Source organism: Balaenoptera ricei, chromosome 19, assembly GCF_028023285.1.
Source record: "Balaenoptera ricei isolate mBalRic1 chromosome 19, mBalRic1.hap2, whole genome shotgun sequence".
Taxonomy (NCBI): domain Eukaryota; kingdom Metazoa; phylum Chordata; class Mammalia; order Artiodactyla; family Balaenopteridae; genus Balaenoptera; species Balaenoptera ricei.
In genome coordinates, this window is record NC_082657.1 from 12714780 (window position 1) to 12740627 (window position 25848).

Sequence of the window (25848 nt, forward strand, 5' to 3'; positions counted from 1 at the left end):
CCCACCCTGCCCCTTCCGCACGTGCTGACCACCTGCTCCGAAGGCTGTGGCAGCTGAGAAGGCCTCACCCCCACCCCCACCCCCACCCCCGGCTCCGCCACAACACACACACCACCTCCCAGCCTCCTGGCTCACTCCACTCGGCTCCCAGCAACCTCGCTTTTGCTAATGGGCCTTAATGCCCCTGCCAGCTGCTTTGCCAAACCCACAGGATTGGGCGGGTGCGGGGGCACTTGGGCGGCCAGAACCGCTCCCCGGTCCCAGCCTGGCGCCCCCGCCCCCAAAGCTGAACCGATCGCGCACCAGGACGCCGGGGTCTGTTCATTCCCCCTCCTTTCCTGGCAAAAGTGCCTCGTCACCGCTTCTGCCCGCCCCCGCTGGGCTGGGAGAACCGTGGGGTGAGCTGGAAGATTTGGGGATGAGGGACCGGGAGGCGCCTCCCGAAGCAAATCTTTCGGACGCGGAACTTAAGGGGATCTGAGGTCAGGGGTCACGGAGGGGAAGGGAGCCCAAGCCTGGATGGACCTAGGAGAACGTGTCAGCGAGATTCACGTGTGTGCTCAGCCCAGGACTGGCCAGTGGGCGTGGCGGGGCGGTGGCCACACGGGAGGAGGCGGAGTCGTGGTTGCGTATAGGCGTGGCCTGCTGGTCAAGGGGCGGGGTCTCTTTGCATATCCAGCAGGCGGCGGGGCTGGGGCGGGGAGCCGAAGCGGGAGGGGCGCTCCCCCGCCCCTGGAACGGAATCCTCCCGGGAGCGGAGCAGGCTAGCGAGCTTGCATCCCGCACCATCCCCCGGCCCCCGGCCCTGGCCCGCGTCAGACCGAGCTGCCGCCGCCGCCACAGCAGCAGCAGCACTCGGGGATCCGGGCCCAGCCGGGGCCGCGGGAGGCGGGGGCGCCGGAGCCCTGGATGTCCCGCAGCGCGGCGGCCAGCGTGAGAAGGGCGGGAGAAGGGGGCTCGGGTGGGGGGCGGCGCCGCTGCTGATGTGGCGGAGGGTGGGAGGCGGCCGCGGCGCCCGGATGGAGAAAGGGTGCCAAGGCTGGGGAGGGTGGTCCTGGGTGGGGGTCCAGGAATCGGCTTCCCACCAAGCCAGATCTTGGGAGACAGGGGTCTCGGGCACAGGCCTTGTCTTGCCAAGGCTCTGGAGATACGGATTCCAGACACAGACCTCCCCCTCAAAAAAATCAAGGACAGGGGGACAGATTCTAGGTACAACTCCCTAGGCAAGATTTTGGGGATGGGGTCTGGGACGCAACCTCCTTATCAAGTCAAGGCCTCTAAGAGGGGATTCCAGACCAGACGCAATCCTTACCCCTCCCGGCCTGAGGGGCTCTCTGAGCACAGCAACCCTCTAGGCAAGGTCTTGAGAATGGGGTCCCTGGGCACAGCTTCCCCACCAAGCCAAGGCCCGGGGGGATTCCTGGCACAGTCCGTCCCCAGGCCTCAGAGGCGTCGGGGCACAGCATCCCCCCATGCTTGGGCGGCGTCCCAGGAACAGACCCTTCTCAAAACAAGGTCTCTGTGCTTGGGACTCTATCCCCCCAAAGCCTGAATAAAATAAAGGGAATTTCAGGCAACCCCACACACAAAAAGGCTTGGTCAAGGGTCCCAGGGCACAGGTCTCCTGGGCCACCCTCTTTGTCCCTGGGGCCGCCCAGCTGTCTGGGAGGGGCCCCACCCACAGACAATGCACCGCCTCCCACTCCGGTTCTGGCCCCCCAGGCTCCAGGATTCAGGCTGGGCCAGGGGGCGGCTCCCCAGGGACCTGGTGCAGCCCTGTCTGTCTGCAGCGTCTGCGGTGATGATGGCTTTGTGTGTGGTACCTGGGGGGAAGCGGGGAAGCAAGCGATGGGGAGGTGGCTAAGAGTGTGACCCTGTGTTTTTGTGACTGTGGCTGCCTGTGTGTGTATGTGTGTGAGCTGCAGCTGGTGACTCTGAGGAATCGTGTGTTTCGTGCTTGTGGTTGTGTCCGATAGCGTCTGTGATTGTGTCTCTGTATGTGACCCCAGCATTTGTGTGGCTGTGTATGTGTATATGACAGCTGCTCGCTCACTGTGCAGAACCCTGTACTTTTCAGTCTCTCTGTGTTTGAGTGTGTGCATGGTTGTGACTATGTGGTTGTGTCTTTGATTATGTCTTTTGTGACCCCATGTATGTACCTTGGTAACTCTAACTGGGTATGTGACAGAGTATCTATTGAGTAGGGGGTTGGGCATGTGTGTGGCTGACTGAAGATGTGGGTGGAGTTGTGACTATAAGTGGAGTTGTGTCTATGACTCTGTGTCCATGTGCGACTGTCCTAATGACTTCGAATGTTTGTGACTGTGTCTCTAACTGATTTTATATGTGTGTCACACATGTGTTTGTATGACACACAACTGTGCCTGCAACTTTAGGTGTATGACTGCCATTGTATTTGAAGTCACATTGTGCTTATGTGACAGGTTGTGTGCTGGCACTGTGACTTGTATGTTTACGGTTGTGTGTTCAAAGCCACATCTATGTGTGTGGCCGGGATTGTATAAATGACTACGTCTAGGTCTGTGTGTTGATACTGAGTGATTCTGTACATTTATAGTTGTGTACCTGTGATTTGGGTTATGTATTTGACTTGGAGTCTGAAACCCTGACAGACTATTAATAGTGGGTTATTTCACTGCATGTGACTCAAGCTATAGGTGTGTCTGTGTGTGGTGGCACCAGTGATTGTGTGTGTGGGGGGGGGATGTGTATGTGACTGTGGCTTCTGTATTTGTGTGACCTGCATATCTGTGACCCTGGGTGACTCTATATACTTGTGTCTGTGTCATGGTCTGTAAGAGTGTGTGTCTGTAGCCGTGTGGCTGTTTGGGGTGGGTGGGTGGGTGTCCCTGTATGCGTGCTGGGCGGCTTATGTTTGAATCTGTGTGATTTGGTGACAGAGTGACTGTCTCCTGGCTCCACACATGACTATCCGGAACTGTGTCTTCTGTGTAAACGCAGCTATAAATGCTCTGTCTGGGTCACTGTGTTTCTAAGCACATACCTGACTGTGTGCTTGTGTGTGTGAAATGGAAACTGTGTGCTGATGTCTCTGTGTGTGAGATATTGTGTGTCTCTCGACACGGGGGCTGTGATTGTATGTGGCCCCATACGTGTCGGTGTGACTTACGTGTTTGCAGGAAGAGAGACTGCGTGTTTCTCTGTGATGGTCTGACATGGCACAGCTGGGGGTGGGATGGTGGGTGACTGTGAAATAGGTACCATGACCGTGATATATGGCTGGGTAACGTGGACACTCATGCTGTGGGACTTTGCATACATGACCGTTTCTGAAATGCGTATGGCTGTGACTCTGAGCCACTGACTGTCTGGCTGTGTCTGAGTGTGGCCGTCCCTGGGGAGAACTGTCTCTGGATGGCTGTATGCATGTCCTGAGTTTGTGTGCCCATTTCTCTCTAATGCACGGGCCGTGGCCATCGGGGTCTGTGTGTGTGCTTGGGTATGGAGAACCATCCATATACGTGTGGCTGATACCATGACCAAGTGTGTGCCTCTACGACTGGGATGTATGGCTGTGTGACAGTGTGTGACCAAAAAGGTGTGTTGGTGTGACTGACACAGTTGGGGTTGAGTGTCCTTGTGCAGCTGTGTGCTGGTCGATGATTAAACACATGTGGCTGTGGCTGGGTGTGACTGGGTGTGACCAAATGTGTGTCAGTATGTCTGCATGCATCCCTGACCAGATGTCAACAGGCAGCAGGGGAGCTGTATGTGACAAGTGTGTGTGCCTCAGAGCTAATAGGTGACCTCCCGCAGGGTGTGATTCTACACGGGTGGGTCTGTAATGTGAGTATCTTGGTTGGGTGCCCGAGGAAACAACTGTTGGCCATGGGCTGCCCCAGTGGGTGTGCCCGGACCCAGCTCTTTGTATATGGCAGAGAAAAGAGAAGTGCAAAATATCAGTTACTGATATGACCAGACGTTTGTGGCAGTGCCTGGGCAGCCCGGGACTCTACATACCTGTGGACAAATGGTCTGTAGCAGAGACTGTGTGTCTGTGAACTTGGATATGTGGCCAGGTATTTACAGTGACTGTGACTGTTGATGTGTTTCTGTGTGATCTGGTGTGTGTCGCTGTGGTTGTCTCTGTAACTAATTGTGCAGAGCTGTGACCAGGTTCTAGGGACAATTGGGGACCGGAGTTGCATGTACACATGTGACTGTATGTGTGTGTGCAGCCCTGGACATGTGCCTAGAGGGCAGGCCACCCCCCTTCACACCATCCCCTTGGGTACAGACAGCCTCCTGAGGCCAGGACATCCCCAACAGATGCTCCCGAAACACACCTACTCGTTCCTGGGCCCTTGCAACCAGGTGGCTGATTGCCTTAGTAACAGTTGCTATGACAACCAGGGCTCTCATCAGAGATTCTGAGATGAAGGGGGGTTGGCTGATGTCCAAAGAGGGGGTGAGGTAGGGGGGACTGTGCCCTATCCCAAGCCAGCTTCTCAACTTTTCCTCCCTCCCCTGGGCAGGGCGGACCCAGGAGTCCAGAGCAGCATCTGCCCCCTGCCCCCTGTGGGGCCCTGGGGCCCCCTGAAACCTCCAGGACGGAGCCAGGTGAGTGGCCAGCTGGGGACAGGGCGAAGGCTGAGTGAGGGGGTGGGTCTGCCTCGCATAGCCAAAGGAACTGTCCCTGCGGTCACACAGGCTTAATCACACTCACAAGTGGACACCCCCGAACGACTTCCCAGCACACCCAGTGACCTCGTTCACAGACACACCCACCTAGACTAGGTCTCACACACGCACGCACACACTTGGACACTCAGACACACACCAACATCCCCACACCCACAGGTTCACAGTCACACAAACATACAGACACATTCCTAGACAACAGCCAGACTCCCTCACAGGTGAGCACAGACACTCACCAGATACAGACTCAGGGACTCTCAAGGGATGCAGTCTTGTACAGTCTCCCCAACAACACACACAGACCCACACTTTGCAGACAACAGCCACACTTTCACAAGCAGACACAGCCTCACAGACAGCACCCGTGTGCTCCTGCCTTCACAAACAGCTACACTTTTGCACACACGGTCTCACAAATAACACTCAGCACTCTCATAGACAACAGCCACATTCTCACACCATCACACCCTCACAAATAACACTCACAAACACACTCTCAAAGATGACAGCCTCATGTCCTCACACACCCTCACAGATGCACGGTTGCATACAGACACACCCCCAGGACAACGCTTATGGACCCACATTCTCTGCAACAACACCCACCTTATCTGACCCAGACACACCCTCACAAACAACAGCCACAGACACACAGCCTCACCACCAACAGCTGCACTCTTGGACAGATGTGGTATCTTGGGTAACTCTCACAGACACACTGTCATGGGCAGTGGTCATCAAAGACAATAGCCACATCTTCACACAGACACACAGCTTCAAAGACAACAGTCACGGACACACCCTTTCAAAGACAACAGCTTCATGCTCAAACACAGACCCATCCTCACAGGCAACATTCCCTGACACACACTCACCACCACTCTCACACATAGCTACTCTTCAGCCACGAGCTTCAGGGACCTACACTCACAGACGACAGCCACACTCTTGGACACAGACATCCCCTCACAGACAGCATTCACAGACACCCACTCTCATCAACAACCATTCTCAGACCCGCGTCCTTCCGTACAGCCTTCAGCTATATACACACTCACGGACAGTAGGTGCATGCTCAGAACTAGACACCCTCACACACAACACTCAGGAACACACCAGGGAATTCCCTGGTGGTCCAGCAGGTGGGACTCTGCGCTTTCACTACCCAGGGCACGGGTTCGATCCCTGGTCAGGGAACTAAGATCCTGCGAGCCACGCAGTGAGGCCAAAAACAAAAAAAGGAACACACCAGCTGCACACTTGCTTGCACACACAGGCGGAGTCTCATCTGTTGGTGCTCTGTCCTAGGTGTCCCCTCACACTCCTCCTGGGACTCAGTATGGCTTCTCAGTCAGCGAAGGCTGTCTTAGTGACTGGCCACCACCTCCATCCCTACCTCTGACATCACAGGTGCACGCCTCCCCAGGGGCCTCTGCCTTAGAACAGACACATTTGTCAGAGGGGCTGTATCTCAGAGTTGCAGAGACCCGCCCCTGTCCCCAACACCCTCTGGCCTGGGCTCTGAACCGCAATCCCTGGACCTTCTGAGTCCCCCGCATCGGACCCATGCAAGTCTCAACTCCTGTGCCCTCTGACCACCGCATCCCCTGACCTTGTACCCCTAAAACCCCTGACCTCGTGACCCGTGACTGCTATGCCCTCTAACCCCAATGTCCTCCACTGCCTTAACTTCCCATTACTTTGGATCATCATGCCTCTTGACTGTTGCATCCCGAATCTCCAGACCCCTAAAAGCTGTGACTCACGACCACCACCCCCCCACGCATCCCAGACCTCCCTGCCTCTTAGCCCCACGTCTTCTGAATCCCCACTGCCAACTCTCCCACTCCCCCGCCTTCCAGTTGCCCCCTTTGCCAGTATCCCCTAACTGCTGCCAGTCTGTGTTCCCTGGATGTCATGTCCTCTGACCCAGTGACCCCCTAACCCTGTATCCCTACTGCCACGTTACCTGACCCCTTGCTCCCTGAGCCCTATTTCCCCCCACCTTGAGCCCCATGCCTCTGACCCTTGACTCGCACCCCTGTCTTCTGTCAGCAGACGGGGCGGGCACCATGAACAAGCTACGGCAGAGCCTGCGGCGGCGGAAACCAGCCTACGTGCCTGAGGCATCGCGCCCGCACCAGTGGCAGGCGGACGAGGACGCGGTGCGCAAGGGCACGTGCAGCTTCCCGGTCAGGGTGAGTGGGCGGGGCTCGTGTGGGCGGGGCTGCGGCGGTGTGCGAGCTGTTCGCTGTGCGCGTGCGTGTCCAGTGTGTTGTCCGTCGCCCGGTGAGGTGGCTGAGACCGAAGAGACTTCACAGCCCCAAAGAACTGCGGATCCTGCAGAAGCAGGACCCCACGGCCCGAGTCCCTGAAAGTTGGGATTAGAAACCAAGACCCATTCTCTTGTGCCAGGAAAATATTACCTGGGGCGGGGGAGGGGGGGCGTCCCGCCTGGAGTCACGCTATTCTGTGGGAGCTCACAGTTTCCAGGGGGGCACTGCAAGGTTACAAAAATTCTGTAGCATTTGCAAAGCCCTCTACTGTTAAGTGCGTTCTGGTTTAGACCACCACGACCCTTTACAACATACACGAAAATTTATAAGGGAGACAGCAGGATTCAGGTTCAACTCTCCACTCATTCCCTTCCTGGTTGGGTGACAACAGACGATGGTCACAGCGCCCCCCCTCCCACCTTGTTTTTCCTTCCCGTAGAAGCCGACCTTGCGAGGGAGGGGCTGGTGGGAGGTGCAGGAAATGCTGGTGAGAGTGAGGAAGGGAAGGCAGCCAGTAAAGGGTGTCTTACTAAACTATAGCTCTGAGCAACTGAGCTTGATGCCACTAGGGAACTGTGGGAAATCGAGCCATCCTACCCACGGGGTGAGGGAGCTGGGGCGTGTGTACCCCGGCTCCTATCAGTCATTGCCTGGGGCCAGTCCTCAGGCGCAGATGCAGACGCTGGCACTCAGAAGGACACCAGGGATGTGTTAAAGGCCAAGGATAGAGGCAGGGTGGGAATCATTACTCCATGATGTGCTTCAGTTTTCTCACCTGTATGTCTGGGATAAGAATGGGGTACCCAGATTTCCCTGGCAGTCCAGTGGTTAAGACTTTGTGCTTCCACTGCAGGGGGGCATGGGTTCCATCCCTAGTCGGGGAACTAAGATCCCACAAGCCATGCGGCGCGGCCAAAAAAAAAAAAGGTCCCCGCCTTGCAAAGTTGAGGTAAAGAGTAAATGAGTTCATTCATATGATGTGCTTAGGACATTGCGTGATGCATCGCAGCGGCACAGTGAGCGCTAGGAATGATTGATTACTGTGCTTGTTTCATGTTCTCCCATCCCCTTCGTACCCCAAGTACCTGGGCCACGTGGAGGTGGAGGAGTCCCGGGGGATGCACGTGTGTGAAGATGCTGTGAAAAAGTTGAAGGCGGTGAGTGAGAGGCTGGAGCAGGGAGGGGGCAAGGTCAGAGCAGAAGAGCCAGCCCTGACCACACCCTCTGTCCTCCTCCTCCACTCCAGATGGGCCGGAAGTCTGTGAAGTCTGTCCTGTGGGTGTCAGCCGATGGGCTCCGGGTGGTGGATGACAAGACCAAGGTAGGGGGCCCGTGGGCCTGGGAGTGGGCACCAGCGGGCCCCTCTCCTCACCCTACTTGAATGGGGCCAGGGACGCCTTCTCACCCACCTCTAGGACGTCCCTCCCTCAGGGACCTTCTAGGCTCAGCCGTGTGTTCCTATAACATGTTGGCACCTCTCACAGTCGTAATTCAGGTTTGAGTCCTGTGGCTATTTGTGAGCTGGCGTGGATAGTGGGTGACAGCACGGACCGTAGAGCAGCCACTTCAGCTCGGATCCCAGCTCACCCACTTACCAGCTGGGTGACCCTGGGCATGAGGGGTATGAGATTTAACCCTTCCATGCCTCACTTGCCTCATCTGCAAAAATGGGGATAAAAATGGACCCAACCATTAAATGAGAAAGTATATGCAAATAGTTTAAAACTATGCCTGGTACAGCAGAAATGTTCCGATCAATGAATGTTAGCTGTTACGTGCTTATTGTCTGTCTACCTGGCCAGATGGGAGCACCAGGGGCCGGGATCCGGGTGTCTGTTTGCTCACCATTGAATTCCCTGCCCCTAGCACAGACACTGCCCAAGGAGACAGCCAACGCATGAAGACAGTTAGGTTAATGACTGAACAGGATTGACACCCTCCAGCAAGCTTTGCCTGACTCCCGTCCAACTTGGGTCAGGCACCTCTTCTTGCTCCCGAAAGCCCCTGAGCCTCCCCGATCCCAGCCCTGAGCCCTCTGCCTGTGCCTCCCTCATTACAGCGTGGCTGTGACTCTGGCCTGTCTCTATCTGGTGATGAGTCTGATTCCCGCACTAAACTGGGAGCCCCATGTGAGCAGGGCCCACAGCTGTTTCAACAAGTGCAGGATCCCCACCCGGTTCAGGACAGGATATAGAGCAGACACAAAGGGAATATTAAGTGAATACATGAAAGACAGTACACATGCCTTTCCTGGCCTCCCTGGTGCCTCCCAGGACCTGCTGGTAGACCAGACCATCGAAAAGGTCTCCTTCTGTGCTCCTGACCGCAACCTGGACAAGGCTTTCTCCTATATCTGCCGTGATGGGACCACCCGCCGCTGGATCTGCCACTGTTTCCTGGCGCTCAAGGACTCCGTGAGTATCACCAAAGCCCAAAGCCAGCTGACTGTCTCCCATGCCCTGGTGTCCCACGCCCAACCCCAGCCCGCTGTGTGGTATCAGGCGAGTCACTCACCTTACCTCTCCTCTCCGTGACCTCATCTGGAAAAGGGAGTGTATTCACAGCCCCTAACTTAGAGGATTATTGTGAGACTTGAGGGGGTTGATACAGAGTATTTGGAACAATGCCTGCCATATAGGAAGCACTCAGGAAAACATTAGTTCTCATCCTCCTCCTTGTTATCAATAGTTCTTCATGTTTCTCTAACTTTTCTCATTGAGGAGCATGTACATACAGTAAAATGCGCAGATGGCCCAGGCACAGCTCCATGAATTTTTGCTTATTTTTAAACCTCACCCAAGTCAAGCTGTAGTTTCCTGCCCCCAGCAGCCCCCTTGGGCCCTTCTGAAACAACACCCCCCAGGGTACCCACTCTTCCTTCAGAGTTGATTCATTTTGCCTGTGGTTCTTTATATTTTTGGGGGGAGGGGGGCGTCAAGATCCCCTCTGAGAATCTGATGAAAGAGACAAATGGACTGTCTTCTGAGAAGCATTCTCACAGGATTCTGAGGCTTGTGACAGAAAACCCTCAGATACCAGTGATTTCGGTGAAATAGAAATCTGTGTTTCATGTGAAAGACATCCCTAGGCAGGCAGCACAGCGTTGGTGTGACTCCTCTCCACTCAAGGGCCATGGCTCCTTTTATCTTGTTGCTATGCTGGAGTATGGCTTCCACTCCATGATCCAAGATGAATGAGCATGCTCCAGCCTTCACATCTTCATCCCAACTACATAAAGGAGGGAAGCATGAAGAGGGGCACACCCTCTGCTTTTTGGGAGGTGTGTATTGGCCTTTTGTGACCTATTGGCCTTGTGTGACCAGCTTCTTTCACTTAGCATAATGTTTTCAAGGTTCATCCATGTCGTAGCATTGTATCAGTACTTACTCCCTTTATATGGCTGAATAATATTCGTATGGATATACCACATTTTGGATATACCATATTTTGCTTATTTATTCATCCATTGATGGACATTGGGTTGTTTCCACCTTTTGGCTATTATGAATAGTGCTTCTCTGGACATTTATATGCAAGTATTTGTTTGAATACTTGTTTTTAATTCTTCTGGGTATATACCTAGGAGTGGAATTGCTGGGTCATATAGTATGTTTAAGTTTTTGAGTAATTGCCAAGTTGTTTTCCTTGGTGGTGACACCATTTTACATTCCCAGTTGCAATGTATGAAGGTTCCAATTACTCCACACTTTTCTTTTCACTTTCTTTTTTTTTTTGGCCCTGTGGCATGTGGGATCCTAGTTCCCCGACCAGGGATTGAACCTGCGCCCCCTGCATTGCAAGCACAGACTCTTAACCACTGGACCGCCAGGGAAGCCCCATCTTTTTGCTTTCTTGATAGTGTCCTTTGATGTGCAAATGGACACATTTTGATGAAGTTCAATTCATCAATTTTTTTTTTGTTATTTCTGCTTTTGGTGTCATATCTAAGAATTCATTGCCAAATCCAAGGTTGTAGAGAGTTACCTCATGTCTCATTCTAAGAGTTTTATAGTTTTAGCTCTTATATTTAGGTCTCTGATACATTTTGAGTTAATTTTTATAAATGGTGTGAGGTAAGAGTCCACCTTCATTTTTTTTTCACGTGCATACTGTATCCAGTTGTTCTAGCACCATTTGTTAAAGAGACTATTCTTCCTTCATTGAGTGGTCTTGGCACCTTATTGAAAATCAATTGACCATAGATGTGTGGGTCTATGTCTGAGCTCTCAGTTATATTTCGTTGGTCTATATGTCTCTCCTTATGCTAGTATCACACTGTTTTTATTTATTTATTTATTTATTTATTTATTTTTGGCTGTGTTGGGTCTTTGTTGCTGCGCACGGGCTTTCTGTGGTTGCGCCGAGCGGGGGCTACTCTTCGTTGCGGTGCACAGGCTTCTCGTTGCGGTGGCTTCTCTTGCTGCGGAGCACGGGCTCTAGGCGCACGGGCTTCAGTAGTTGTGGCACGCTGGCTCAGTAGTTGTGGCGCACAGGCTTAGTTGCTCCGCAGCATGTGGGATCTTCCCAGGCCAAGGCTTGAACCCATGTCGTCTGCATTGGCAGACGGATTCTTAACCACTGAGCCACCAGGGAAGTCCCGTATCACACCATTTTGATTACTTTAGCTTTGGAGTAAGTTTTTAAATTGGAAAGTGTGAGTTATTCTATTTTATTCTTTTTCAAAATTGTTTTGGCTGTGCTGGGTCCCTTGCAATTCCATATGAATTTCAGGGTCAGCTTTTCCATTTGTGCAAGAGTCCATTGGGATTTTGAAAGGAATTGCATTCAATCTGCAGAACACTTTGGGAAATATTGCCCTCTTAGCAATATTAGTCTTTCAATCCATGAACACAGGATGTATTTCCATTTATTTAGGTCTTCTTTAATTTCTTTCAACAGTGTTGTGTAGTTTTCAATGTTTATGTCTTTTACTTCCTTGGTTAAATTTATTCCGAGCTATTTTATTATTTTAGATGGTATTGTAAATGGAATTGTCTTAATTTCAGTTTTGGATTGTTTGCTGTTTGTGTATATAGATATAACTGATTTTTTTGTGTGTTGATTTTGTATCCTGCAACTTTGCTGAATTTATTTATTTGCACTAACTGTGGATCCTTTTGATGTTCAACATATACGATCATGCCATCTGCAAACAGAGGTAATTTTACTTCTCTCTTTCCAACATGGATGCCTTTTATTTCTTTTTCTTGTCCAGTTACTCTGCCTAGAACTTCCAATAGAGTGTTGAATAGAAATGATGAAAATGGCATTCTTGTCTTGTTCCTGATCTTAGGGAAAAGCTTTGTCTTTTACCATTGAGGATAATGTTAACTGTGAGTTTTTCTTTTTTCTTTTTTTAATAAATTTATTTATTTATTTATATTTTATTTTTGGCTGCGTTGGGTCTTTGTTGCTGTGCCCGGGCTTTCTCTAGTTGCGGCGAGTGGAGGCTCCTCTTCGTTGTGGTGCACGGGCTTCTCATTGCGGTGGCTTCTCTTGCTGTGGAGCACGGGCTTCAGTAGTTGTAGCACGTGGGCTCATTAGTTGTAGCCCGTGGGCTCTAGAGCACAGGCTCAGTAGTTGTGGCACACGGGCTCAGTTGCTCCGCAGCATGTGGGTTCTTCCCGGACCAAGGCTTGAACCCGTGTCCCCTGCACTGGCAGGCGGATTCTTAACCACGTGCCACCAGGGAAGTCCTGTGAGTTTTTCACAAATGTCCTTTATAAGGTTGAGGAAGTTCCCTTCTATTCCAACTTTGTTGAGTGTTTTATCATGAAAGGGTGCTGGATTTTGTCAAATGCTTTTTCTGTGAGAATCGAGATGATCATGTGGGGTTTTTTCTTCATTCTATTAATGTGGTTGATTGATTTTCATATGTTAAACCAAGCTTGCATTCCTGGAATAAATCTCACTTGATTCTTTTCATATTCTGCTGGGTTCAGATTGCTAGCATTTTGTTGAAGCTTTTTGTCCCCAAGTTTAACTTTAAGAGGTGGCTGAGCATCTTGTTTAGGGAACAGAAGTCAGACATACCTCATTAGAATCCCAACTCTGCCACTCACTTGTTATAATGGGCATGTTGACTGAACCTTAATTTCTTCATCTGTCAAATGGGTTCATAAGATTGTCCACCTCCCGGCACTGTTGTGAGGATTCCATAAAAGGATGCAAATCAGGGCTCAGCCCGGGGCTATACAAAATTTCTGCTGACACATATGTGAGTTTCCCTGTGCCTGGCTTTGTGCTGCATGCCTTGCATATATTTGTTCACCTAATTCCTGCAACAACCCTGTGAAGTGGGTGCTGTTAGAGCCCCCATTTTACAAATGAGGAGCCTTGGGTACTGGGAAGTGATTTTCTTGAGATCACATAGCTGGGAAGTGGAAAGCCAGCATCAATCCCAGGCTCTCTGGCCTTGGCGTCTCTCAAGTAGGCACTCAAGAAACAGGGGTTGTTGTTTTTACCCCCAGTACTTTACTACAAAATATTTTCAAGCATGCAGTAAAGTCGAAAGACTTGTTCAGTCACCAGTCACCTGGACACCCCCCACCCAGATCCTGCCACTAACATTTGTCTGGGCTTACTTTATCACTTGTCTCCCCATCTTATTTTTTGATGCATTTCAAAGTCACAGACATCAGAATACTTCCCCCAGACACTTCAGCATGCATACCATTAAGTAGAATTCATATTTGTTTCCAGCTCTTTTTCTTTTGAAGCGAAATACATGCTGACCACAAACCTTAAGTGTACATTTGCTGGGTTTTGACAACTGTATACACGCATATAACCCAACCCCCCCATCAAGATCTAGAACATTGCCACCACCCCAGACTGTCCCCTCATGCTCCTTCTCAGTCAGTCCCTATGCCCACCCCTAAGAAACAACCACTGTTCTGATGTTTTCCACCATAGATTAGTTTTGCCCATTCTGTAACTTCATATAAGTGGAGCCATCCAGGGACTTCCCTGGCAGTCCAGTGGTTAAGACTTCACCTTCCAATGCCGGGGAGTGTGGGTTTGATCCCTGGTTGGGGAGCTGGGATCCCGCATGCCTTGCGGCCAAAAAACCAAAACATAAAACAGAGGCAATATTGTAGCAAATTCAATAAAGACTTTAAAAGAAATGGTCCATATCAAAAAAAAAATCTTTAAAAAAAAAAAAAATGGAGCCATACAGTATTACACTCTTGTCTCTGGCTTTTGTCCCTCATTTTGCAGATGTGCACTGAGGCCCAGAGAGGTGAAGGGACTCATCCGGAGTCACCCAGCATCCAGCTGCTGGACCCCGGGGCTCCTGGCGTCCGGTCTGCAGTGCACAACGTCGCTAATCCTGCCCCAACCTCTTCCCACAGGGCGAGAGGCTGAGCCACGCAGTGGGATGTGCGTTTGCGGCCTGCCTAGAGCGGAAACAGCGGCGGGAGAAGGAGTGCGGAGTCACGGCTGCCTTCGACGCCAGCCGCACCAGCTTCTCCCGGGAGGGCTCCTTCCGCCTGTCCGGGGGTGGGCGGCCGGCTGAGCGAGAGGCTGCCGACAAAAAGAAAGGTGGGCGCTGCCCGGAGGGCGGGGTGGGGGCGCTGGGCACCGAATGGTCCCAGGGTGGGGCCAAGGGATCCAGATTGGGGGGAGAGCTGCAGAGGTACAGGGGCTCTACAGTTTACAAAGCAAAAAGGAAACACACACACACAAAACCCAAAACAACAAAAATTTTTTTAATTAATTTATTTTATTTTTGGCTGTGTTGGGTCTTCTTTGCTGTGCACCGGCTTTCCCCTAGTTGCGGAAAGCGGGGGCTACTCTTCGTTGTGGTGCACGGGCTTCTCATTGCAGTGGCTTCTCTTGTTGCGGAGCACGGGCTCTAGGTGCGCGGGCTTCAGTAGTTGTGGCTCGTGGGCTCTAGCGCGCAGGCTCAGTAGTTGTGGCGCATGGGCTCAGTAGTTGTGGCGCATGGGCTCAGTAGTTGTGGCGCATGGGCTCAGTATTTGTGGCACACGGGCTCAGTAGTTGTGGCTTGTGGGCTCTAGAGTGCAGGCTCAGTAGTTGTGGCGCATGGGCTTAGTTGCTCTGCGGCATGTGGGATCTTCCTGGACCAGGGCTCGAACCCGTGTCCCCTTATTGGCAGGCGGATTCTTAACCACTGCACCACCAGGGAAGCCCCCTCCCCCCCAATTTTTTAAAGTAAAAAATACAAAGCAAAGCACCAACCACAAAGTTTGGTTACAGTTTATAAAGCGTACTTCAGTTTAAGGAGTCCTCTGGGCAATATTCTGTTGGCCACAAATCCCAGCAAAGCTCACCAAGAGCTTTATTATCTGCTAACCCAGGGAGGTTCCCAGGCTTTTCAAACTGTGTATCCACCCTGTTAATGGGTTGTGAAGTCAGCTTGCTGGGTTGTGGTTAGCATTTTAAGAAATGAAATGGAAAAGAATAGAAAATATCAGAGTAATTGAATGTAGTAAGGGTAAGTATAGTTCAATGATACTTTTATGTCAGTATATCTGTTTGTGTGTGTGTGTATGGAATGGGTTACCATGTGAACGGTATTTCTTATTCTGGGTTGCCGTCATGAAAGTTTGAAAAACTTTTCGGTAAACTCTAACATTCTAGGTCAAAGGCAAATAGTTTATAAGTTCTCAAACTGTGGTTTTTAAATATACGTGTATTATGTGCTGAGTCAAAATGTAATTTTTAATTTTATTTTACTTTTTTTTACTGTTTCTAGTGTTTACATTTTTGGAAAACACTGCTTAGAATTTACAAAGAATCCTGAATTGGGATTCAGGATAAAGGAGACTGAAGAGATTTGACAAATATTAATAAATGCAATGTGTGATCCTGAATTGAATCCTGGATATTGTATATATAGATATACATTCAACATTCAATCCAATATATATACATATTGAATATATGTATATAAAATATATACATTGGAAAAAATATATATATATATGAACATCCATAAAGGACATGAGTAGACCAGTCGGGGAAATTAGAATATGGACTGTAGACTAGCTAACAGTATCATATCCATGTTAAATTTCCCAAGTAGGAAGTTGTTCTGTGGTTCAGTAGGAGTCTGTCCTTGTTCTTAGGTACATGCTGAAGGTTTTAGGGTTGGGTAAGCTGTCTGCAGCTTAGTCTTTTTTTTTCCCTTGTTGTTTATTTTATATATAGTAGTGTACATCCGTTAGTCCCAAACTCCTAATTTATCCCCTCTCCCTCTTCCCCTTTGGTAACCATAAATTCGTTTTCTATGCCTGTGAGTCTATTTCTGTTTTGTGAATAAGTTCATTTGTATCTTTTTTTTAGATTCCACATATAGGTGATATCACATGATATTCATCTTTCTCTTTCTGACTTACTTCACTTAGTATGATAATCTCCACGTCCATCCATGTTGCTGCAAATGGCATTATTTCATTCTTTTTTTATGGCTGGGTAGTATTCCGTTGTATATATATTACCACATCTTCTTTATCCATTCATCTATTGATGGACATTTAGGTTGTTTCCATGTCTTGGCTATTGTATGCAACTTACTCTTAAATCATACTGAAAAAAGATTATGGAAGGAGAGACAGATCAAATACTGTAACAAGTTAACACTTGTTAAGAGTTAACAAGTGTAACAAGTTAACACAAGAGAACATGTGTGCTGCTTGTTCCATTATTACATCTTTTCTGTAAGTTTAAAATATTTCTAGCTGAAAAGTTAGGAAAACAAGTTTTTATCACTTGCTAGAATATTAGAGTTTACAACATATGTTTTTCTTGGTAAACTATGTGACCATTTACAAACCTCTTGACAAAGTTAAGGAGTTCTTCACAGCTTACAAAATATTTTGCTGTTTACATCATCTATTAGAATTTATAAAGAATTTTATCATTGGTAAAGCAGATTACAAAGTAAAGTTAACAGAAGGCCTAAGTACATATATTTTTTTAGTGAAAACCTGTCTTTTATATATATATATATATTTATTTATTTTGTTTGCACTGGGCCTTAGTTGCGGCAGGCGCGCTCCTTAGTTGTGGCAGGCGCGCTCCTTAGTTGTGGCATGTGACTCTTAGTTGCGGCATGCATGTGGGATCTCGTTCCCTGACCAGCGATCGAACCCAGGCCCTCTAGTAGGAGTGCGAAGTCTTAACCACTGCGCCACCAGGGAAGTCCCTATATGATATTTTATTGTTTGCAAAAGAACACATTGAGTACACTGAGTTTACTATTTATATGGGATATTAGAATTTACAAAGAATGTCATGCTTTAGAGTTTGCCAAGGATTTTGCTGTTTCCAAAGGATATTATACGTTCCAGGTACTTTGGATTGTAGAAAGCACTTGAGAGCTTGCACTGCAAAAATGAGAGTTTACAAAGTGTGGTATATGATTTGCCGAACACATCACAGTGTTTTGCCGATGATGCACTGATTCACAGTCTCAAGGCACCGCACGTTCACAAAGAGCTCTGTTCAGGAGTTACGGAGCAGTGCACTTTCCACAAAGTTGTTTACCAAGCTTTTGTGGGATTCCAGAGCGTTGAACATTCACTGCCTCAACTGACCCTCTCAGGAGATCAGGGAAGGCAGCAGAGGGATATTTATCCCAGGTTTAGTTGGGGAAACTGGAGCCCGGAGAGGGGAGGAGACTTCCTGAAGCCCAAGGTGGTGGGGGGCAGAGGTGGTTTCCCAGTTCCAACCTGTCCCGGGCTGTTTCCACTGGCCCCAGCCTGGCCTGGGTGAGAGCCTCACCGCCCCCTCATGGAAGATGGGAGAAGCACTGGGCAACCTCCCTGCCCTCTTTGGGCCTGAGTTTAACCTCACTAGCATTCAGGCAGCGGCTCAGGTGAGGCCTTGATGGGAGGATGGCTGTGTGTTTGTGTATTGGCAGGGGTGGGGAGACCCTGCCATGGAAGAGCCCGCTTCTTATGCTGAGTGGGGAGACCAGGTACCTGCAGAGGACTGAGAACAGCCCCAGAGGGGAGGGAGCCCAGGCTGAGGGGCTGAAACAATCTGGAAAACTCCTCAGAGGAAGAAGTATGCCAAGCTGGGTCTAGAACAATGGGTAGCAACTGGAGGACGGGAGGAGGTACTTGAGGTGGGAAGAATGGTGGGAGGTGACAGAGAACAGAGCAGATGGAATGATGGAGGAAGACAGCATGATGTGGACAGACCAGGCCAGAGGGAGAGACGGGTTAGTGCAGTCATCTGGAACCCAGACTCTGGAGTCAGCCTGCCCCTTCCTTCACAGTATGGCTCAGGCAAGTCACTTGCCATTTCTGGGCCTCAGTTTCCACATCTGTAAAATGGGGATAATGATAGTATCAACCTCACTGGGTGGTTGTGAGGATTGAATGAATTAATACTTGCAAGGCACTTGGAACAATGCCTCATACATTGGTCATGCACCAAAAAAGTGTTTGTTAAATTAATTAGAAAGGGAGACAGAAGGTCTCAGAGGGAGAAATAGCAGAAGCAGCAGAGGAAGATGGATGGGGGACAGAAAGCTTGAGACACACAGAGGGTCAGGTTGGGTGACGACTCCCCCATGGGCCTCCTGGGGAAAGTGGTTCTGGCTTGGGTGGGGATGAGAGACATTTGGGGGCTCTGACCAGCCTGTCTTGAGGGCAGGGCACACTGGGTGAGGAAGGCAGCATTGGAAAACAACCAAGGGGTCTGGGTAGGAAAGGCCTCCAATGCCAAGGTGAGCTATCTAACCACCTGTCTCACCCATGTCTCCAGCAGAGGCAGCAGCTGCCCCAACTGCGGCTCCTGGCCCTGCCCAGCCTGGGCACGTGTCCCCAACACCGGCCACCACATCCCCTGGTGAGAAGGGTGAGGCGGGCACCCCAGTGGCTGCAGGCACCACTGCGGCTGCCATCCCCCGGCGCCATGCCCCCTTGGAGCAGCTGGTTCGCCAGGGCTCCTTCCGTGGGTTCCCGGCGCTCAGCCAGAAGAACTCACCTTTCAAACGGCAGCTGAGCCTACGGCTGAATGAGCTGCCATCCACGCTGCAGCGCCGCACTGACTTCCAGGTGAAGGGCACAGGTGAGCCTGGGGCTCTGCAGGAGGGAACATCGGGATCAATGCCGCTGTCTGTTGTAAGCAAGAGATGGAGAAGAGGTGGTGCACACCATGATTTTTTTTTTAACATCTTTATTGGAGTATAGTTGCTTTACATTGTTGTGTTAGTTTCTGCTGTATAACAAAGTGAATCAGCTATACATATACACATATCCCCATATTCCCTCCCTCTTGCATCTCCCTCCCACCCTCCCTATCCCACCCCTCTAGGTGGTCACAAAGCACTGAGCTGATCTCCCTGTGCTATGCAGCTGCTTCCCACTAGTTATCTGTTTTACATTTGGTAGTGTATATATGTCAATGCCACTCTCACTTCGTCCCAGCTTACCCTTCCCCCTCCCCGTGTCCTCAAGTCCATTCTCTACGTCTGCGTCTTTATTCCTGTCCTGCCCCTAGGTTCTTCAGAACCATTTTTTTTTTTTTAGATTTCATATGTATGTTAGCATGTGGTATTTGTTTTTCTCTTTCTGACTTACTTCACTCTGTATGATAGACTCTGGGTCTATCCACCTCACTACAAATAACTCAATTTAGTTTCTTGTTATGGTTGAGTAATATTCCATTGTATATATGTGCCACATCTTCTGTATCCATTCATCTGTCGATGGACACTTAAGTCACACCATGATTAATTAGCACTGCCTGCCACAGGCAAAGGAGAGGAGCAACATGTGATCAATTATCAATGTCTGCCATCAGTCTGGGAGAGGAGACAGGTAGTGTAAGCTGTGATCAATTAGCAATGTCTGCTCCAGGCAAGGGATAGCAAAAAGGTGGCGTAAGTCACGATCAGTTAGTACTGTCTGCTGTAGTTAGGGACATGAGAGCAGTGGCATATGTCATGATTGATTAGCAAGACTTCCATGGGCAAGGGAGAGGAGAGAAGCTGCCCAGATGCCATGTTTTTGCTCAAGAGGAGACTGAGGCACCATAGGCTAATGCTCCCTCCAAGCTTTTGGCCAGTAGAGCCATGAGATCTGGCCAGGTCAAGAGTCCAGGTTCAGAGGAAAGAAGGATTGTGATTAACAATGTCTGCCTAGGGCAGGGAGAATAGCGTGATGACAGACATCATGATCTCCTTACAGTATGTGACTTGAGCAAGAGAAAAGAGCGAGGTGGCACACCACATGATTGATTAGCAAAGTTTGCCATGGGCAAGCAAAAAGAGAGAGCAGGAGTATTATGTTTTGCCCAAGAGATGACTCCCAGAATTTGGCTTATGGAAGCATGAGGTGAAGGGCACAACTGAGCATGGGGATCACGGGGTCAGGGTGCATAGTGATGTATTTGTGATGTCGCTTCTGGGTAAAGGATTGTGCAGAGGCAGCACCCATCATCATCCATTAGCCATGTCTTCGAGGGAAGATGGAATTGCAAGGACCAGTCCTTTCTTTCAGCATTTGGCCAGTAGAGCCACCAGGCTCTACTGGTGAGGGGTAAGGTGAGCAAAGAGTTCGATGGGAGAAAAGCATCCTGTTTGATTACTAATGTCTGCCATGGACCAGGAATAGGAGAGAGATGGCATATGTTGTGATTTAAAAATGTATGCCATGGGAAAAAGGGAAGAGAGAGGTGGCATGGAACTATGTTTTGCCCGAGGGACACAGGCAGGAGAGCTGCCTTTCCTCCCAGCTGTCAGTGAAGTCATGTGGTCTGGCCCGCTCTCCTGCTTCCATATGCCAAATCCGAGACACCTACCCCTTATGGCCCCGGGGACTGGTGTGGGAGGTGTTGATCTGTATCCAGGAGGCTGGGCTACTGCAAAAGGTGACTGCTGAGCAGATGCCAACGCTTGTTGAGAATGACGCGCGCTCACTCCATGTTGTGCAGCATCCCGTGTACTGCATGCACCCTCAGATTTGCTGTCCTCATTAAGTAACCTGCCGTTAAGCACACCCCCAGGGCTGTCACACCTGCTCCCTGAGGGGTGGCAGGCACCCCAGACTTTGTTTAGAAGCCTCGCGTGCCTGTAGCCAGTTGCCCACTTGCTTGGATGTAACTTGCCACACAAAAATTTCACGGACTCACACAGATGTCCCACTCCACTGCGGGTGTCACACACACTCAGAAGTCACACACTTAGTCGTGGGCAATCAAAAATCACATACACTTGGAAGTTGCAGGACCAGGTGTTACCATTACACACACTTAGAAAGCACATATCCAATACAAACTACTGTATATAAAATAGGTAAACAACAAGGCCCTACTGTATAGCAGGGAACTATATTCAATATCCTGTAATAAACCATAATGAAAAAGAATATGAAAAAGAACATATATATATGTATATATGTATAACTGAATCACTTTGCTGCACACCGGAATCTAACACAACATTGTAAACCAACTATATTTCAATAAAAAAGAAAGAAAGAAAGCACATATCCAGATGTCCCATTCAGAAATCACATACACAGATTAACACACGCTCACGAACGACACACCTGGATTCACACAAACTTGTGTGAATCACAAGTCACATATGCTAATTCATGCCGAATTCCATACATCACGCAGGCAGATTGGCTCACGCTGGGGAATCACAATCGGATGCCACAACCTGGATTTCAGTCACACTCAGATGCCACCCCCCAGAAGCTGCACACCCATTTGGACTAACAGGCACAGTCATCATAGAAATGACCTGGAAGCCACCTACTGTCCCGCCTGGGCAGCCCCACGTCACACCTGCTGACTCCTACAGCTAGTTTCTGTCTGATGCTCACAGAGCATCACACACACACTCCCTTGGAGGTAGCCACTCACTGAGCTGTCACAGGCACTTGTCACACGCCACACTTGACCATCCTCTTGTTTATTTGGATGGTGCTTTTGCTCATCCTAAGCCCTCATGAGGCCACCACACCTGCTCAGCGTGTCCTGTCTTGCAGGCACAGGTGCATCTCTGCCCTCATGACATATGTTATGGGCCAGGCCTGGTGAGGCCCCACTTCTGCACGCAAAGCAAGACAGATGATCCCCAGCCAGTGACCAGCAGCGTGGCCAATATCCATTCTGACTAGTCAATGCTCTTGCCATACATGTGGTTGAATATTTTTTATTTATTTTTTTGGCCGCGCCACGCGGCTTGTGGAATCTTAGTCCCCTGACCAGAGATTGAACCCGGGCTCCGGCAGTGAAAGCACCAAGTCCTAACCACTGGACCGCCAGGGAAAATTCCCTGAACATATTTTTAAATTAATATATATTGGTAAGCATTTAAAATATTTCTTCCGGTTTGCGGCTACATACAGCTCTTGAGGTCCTCCTTGGTTTGGGATCCCTGTGACTGTCTGCCATCAGATGTCACACACTACTTGGCTGTTGTACCACTCAGACGTCACACACACACACACATGTGCGCAGTTACCATTTTTGTGGCCATGGCCACTTAGTTACTGCAGAGTGGACCCGCCGACCCACACACCTTGTGAGGGCCACCTGCGGGGATGGGGTCAAGGGCAGAGCCTGGGCCTGTCCGCTGACCTCCACCCTCTTCCCTGACTTGCCAGTGCCTGAGATGGAGCCTCCCAGTGCCAGTGACAGCGACAGCATCAGTGCCCTGTGTACACAGATCAGCTCATCTTTTGCCAGTGCTGGAGCACCAGCCCCAGGGCCACCGCCAGCCTCAACAGGTAAACTCAGCCCTTCTCTGGGGGCAGATGCCCTGCAGTGCCCCTCCTGCATCCCCCTGCTCCTTTCAGGGCTCCTGCAGAGACTCTGGGAATCTTGGAATCCCACAGGCTTAGAACCATGGATCATCTAAGAGCCATGGGATTACCATAGAACCATGGATCATTTAAGAGCTATGGCGTCATCCTAGAATCATGGGATCAATCACTTTAGAACCATGGATCGTCTTAGAACCACGGGGTCATCTCAGAGCCGTGGGGTTCATCCTAGAACCATGAGATAACATAAGAATTATGGGGTCACCTTAGAACCATGGGATCAGTTTTTAAACCTTGCTGTCTTAGAACCATAAAATCTAGAAACCTACAGCCTTTGAAGCACAAGATATTAGAACCTAACAGATTTGGAGCCAGGAAACCTTGGAATCTTACAGCCTTAAAAGAGTGCTCTCTGAGAAAATAGTGCCAAGGAATCACCTTAGAGCCACGTGCTTATCCTAAAACCGTGGAAGCACCTTGGAATTACAAACAATGTAAATTTAGAACTCTAGAATCTTAGAAAACACAAACTTAAAAACACTGAAACTTACCCACTATGTTAGAATAGTACACTCTGAGAAAGATCCATGCAATCTTAGAATCTTAGCCTCCTAAGACAATACACTGTCAAAATATTAGAGCCAAGGGTGATATTAAAAAATATTTAATAACAGGTTTGCTACTGACCAATCAGAAGGGAAGCCGGCCTGGGTGATTGTCAGTCGTGCCTATACTTTTTCATCTTAGGACCTTAGAATCTCAGAAATGAATTTTCGTAGCACTGCATGACCTGTGGTCCAGGATGGTCAAGCCATCTGCCCAAAGCCCATGCAGCTAATGAGAAGCAGAGCTGAATGCAAGGCAGGTGGCCTGGTCCAGAGTCTGATCCCCAGCCTGGGGTTCTCTCTGTGGCAGCCCATGCCCCCTAACTGCCCCTCTCCTCTCTCCAGGGACTTCTGCCTGGGGTGAGCCCTCCGTGCCCCCTGCAGCTGCCTTCCAGCCTGGGCACAAGCGGACCCCTTCGGAGGCCGAGAGGTGGCTGGAGGAGGTGTCCCAGGTGGCAAAAGCGCAGCAGCAGCAGGCAGCCTCGGTGCCTGCCGTGCCCCCCGGCCTGCAGCCCTTCCCCGCCCCCGTGGGGCCCTTCGACGCCGCACCTGCCCAGGTGGCCGTGTTCCTGCCGCCTCCACACATGCAGCCCCCTTTTGTGCCCGCCTACCCGGGCTTGGGCTACCCGCCCATGCCCCGCGTGCCTGTGGTGGGCATCACACCCTCACAGATGGTGGCCAACGCCTTTTGCTCAGCCGCCCAGCTCCAGCCCCAGCCTGCCACCCTGATTGGGAAAGCTGGGGCCTTCCCACCCCCTGCCGCACCCAGCGCCCCTGGGGGCCAGGCCCGTCCTCGCCCCAATGGGGCGCCCTGGCCCCCAGAGCCAGCACCCGCCCCGGCCCCTGAGTTGGACCCCTTTGAGGCCCAGTGGGCAGCGTTAGAAGGCAAACCTGCTGTAGAGAAGCCTTCCAACCCCTTCTCGGGCGACCTGCAGAAGACCTTCGAGATTGAACTGTAGCCCGAGCCACCCCATCATCTCCAGGAGCCCCACACCTGGGAGTGGAGGCCCAACCTCTCCCCAGTCCTGCTCCCTGGGGCTGCACCCTCCTGACGACCTCTCTAACCCTTCTCTCGACCACCTCCCACAACCAGTACAGAACCGACATTGTGACACCCAGATTGCGATGGGATGGAATTCAGGGACGGACCCAGCCTGGCTAAGGGACCCATTTCTCTGCCAGACTTAGGCTGGCATGGCCCCCTCTCCCCGGACCCCAGACACAGGGGGATGGCCACAATCCCACCGAGTGCCCTCTGTTCAAGCTATATTTCCCAGTTTCTGTTGTTGACCTTCTACCTTCCAGTATTGGGTGGGATGGAGGAGGGATGCCCACCTGGGGGCCCTCCTCGGCCCCAAACGAGTGCCCACCCCAAGTTTGGTCATTCCCCCCGCCCCCATACACAGCACAAGCAAAGGGCTTCCTTCTGCCCACCTGCTGCGTTCACTGCCAATGCTGTGCTCACCCCTACCACCCCTCCCCTCCCCTTGGGGGCCCACATGTTCTTTGGGCCAGGGTCTCATGGGGGTAGGGGGCCAAGTTGGGGGCCCAGGAGGCAGGTAGGGGGAAGGGGAAGGGGAAGAAGATGCCCAGTTACCTCACGTCGGTGCCCGCTGGGGAGGGGTCCGGGAAGAAGGAAGGGGGTGCCTGGCGGGTACTTTTCTATCTTTTATTTCCAGATTTTTTTGTATCTAAACTTGCAGATTTGTATTATACAAGGACAGCCAATAAAGGAAGAATATAATGGTGCCCCTCTAGAAGGCAGGGTGTGTGTGCAGGGGGGATGGTGTGGAGACAGAGCCTTTCCTCCTGTGTCATCTCCTAAAACCAGAGGGAGTAAAAAGGGTCTCCCTGCATATTCACCTCTGAGTCATAGCATGGGAGCAGGTAACACTGACCCAGCACTCAAGAAGTGGGTTATTAATGGGTACCCCAAATTAATCACTCCATTTCTGATTCTTATAGATTTTGAAACAAGGAATTAAAATAACATATAATCTGCTGCTAATAACTTCAGTATTAAAATTTTAAATAATTACGTTTGGAGTAGCATATCTTCGAGCTGGCGAATTCACGTTTCACCAACTGCATTTTCCGTAACTTAGGCCAAAGTGTCATCTGACGTGGCAGCACGTTTTTAAGTCTCTCTGTTGTTTCTTGGGTTCCTTGATACAATCTACAAAGTTATATATTTTAAAATATATAATATATAAATTATATATTTAATTCTTTATAGCTCTCTAAAATGATGAGATTGGTTTCATGAAACTCAACATTATATCCCCATTTGATAGATCAGGAAGTTGAGTCACTTACCCAAGGTCACACATCTGATTAGTGGGGGAGCTGGGATTCAAGCCGAGCTTCTGGTCAATCTCAAGGCCAGTCACTGAACCACCAGGCTGTGAGGGAACAAGCCTAGGGTCTGCCCTCAAGGGTTTACATTACAGCCCACCAACCGGCTGGATCCTGGACTAGGGGACCTGTGACAGATGGCTCGCCAGGGCATCAAGGGGGTCCCCAGGG

The 25848-nt window shown here is 50.4% G+C and overlaps 1 protein-coding gene across 4 annotated transcripts; it reads left to right on the forward strand.

Annotated features, from left to right (window-relative positions):
• The first annotated feature begins 721 nt into the window (after positions 1-721).
• Positions 722-25070, forward strand: NUMBL (NUMB like endocytic adaptor protein). 4 transcript variants are annotated; one of them, XM_059904951.1, is made up of 10 exons: positions 722-933; positions 4518-4602; positions 6739-6881; positions 8042-8116; positions 8206-8280; positions 9233-9373; positions 14315-14504; positions 18702-19007; positions 22559-22681; positions 23668-25070. In XM_059904951.1, exons 1-10 carry the CDS (start codon positions 910-912, stop codon positions 24279-24281), a joined length of 1776 nt encoding a protein of 591 aa, XP_059760934.1. In that variant the 5' UTR covers positions 722-909; the 3' UTR covers positions 24282-25070. The 4 variants fall into 4 exon arrangements, with proteins under 4 accessions (XP_059760934.1, XP_059760937.1, XP_059760935.1 ...); XM_059904954.1 differs by having other exon boundaries at positions 18705-19007; XM_059904952.1 differs by having other exon boundaries at positions 6742-6881.
• Positions 25071-25848: the final 778 nt, after the last annotated feature.

Bases quoted from the DNA above. Each gene is read 5' to 3' on its own strand.
- NUMBL (XM_059904951.1), top strand. From the start codon at position 910: ATGTCCCGCAGCGCGGCGGCCAGC. The intron at 8,117-8,205 runs GTGAGTGAGAGG...CCTCCACTCCAG, and splicing joins CTGTGAAAAAGTTGAAGGCG to ATGGGCCGGAAGTCTGTGAA. The intron at 22,682-23,667 runs GTAAACTCAGCC...TCCTCTCTCCAG, and splicing joins GCCACCGCCAGCCTCAACAG to GGACTTCTGCCTGGGGTGAG.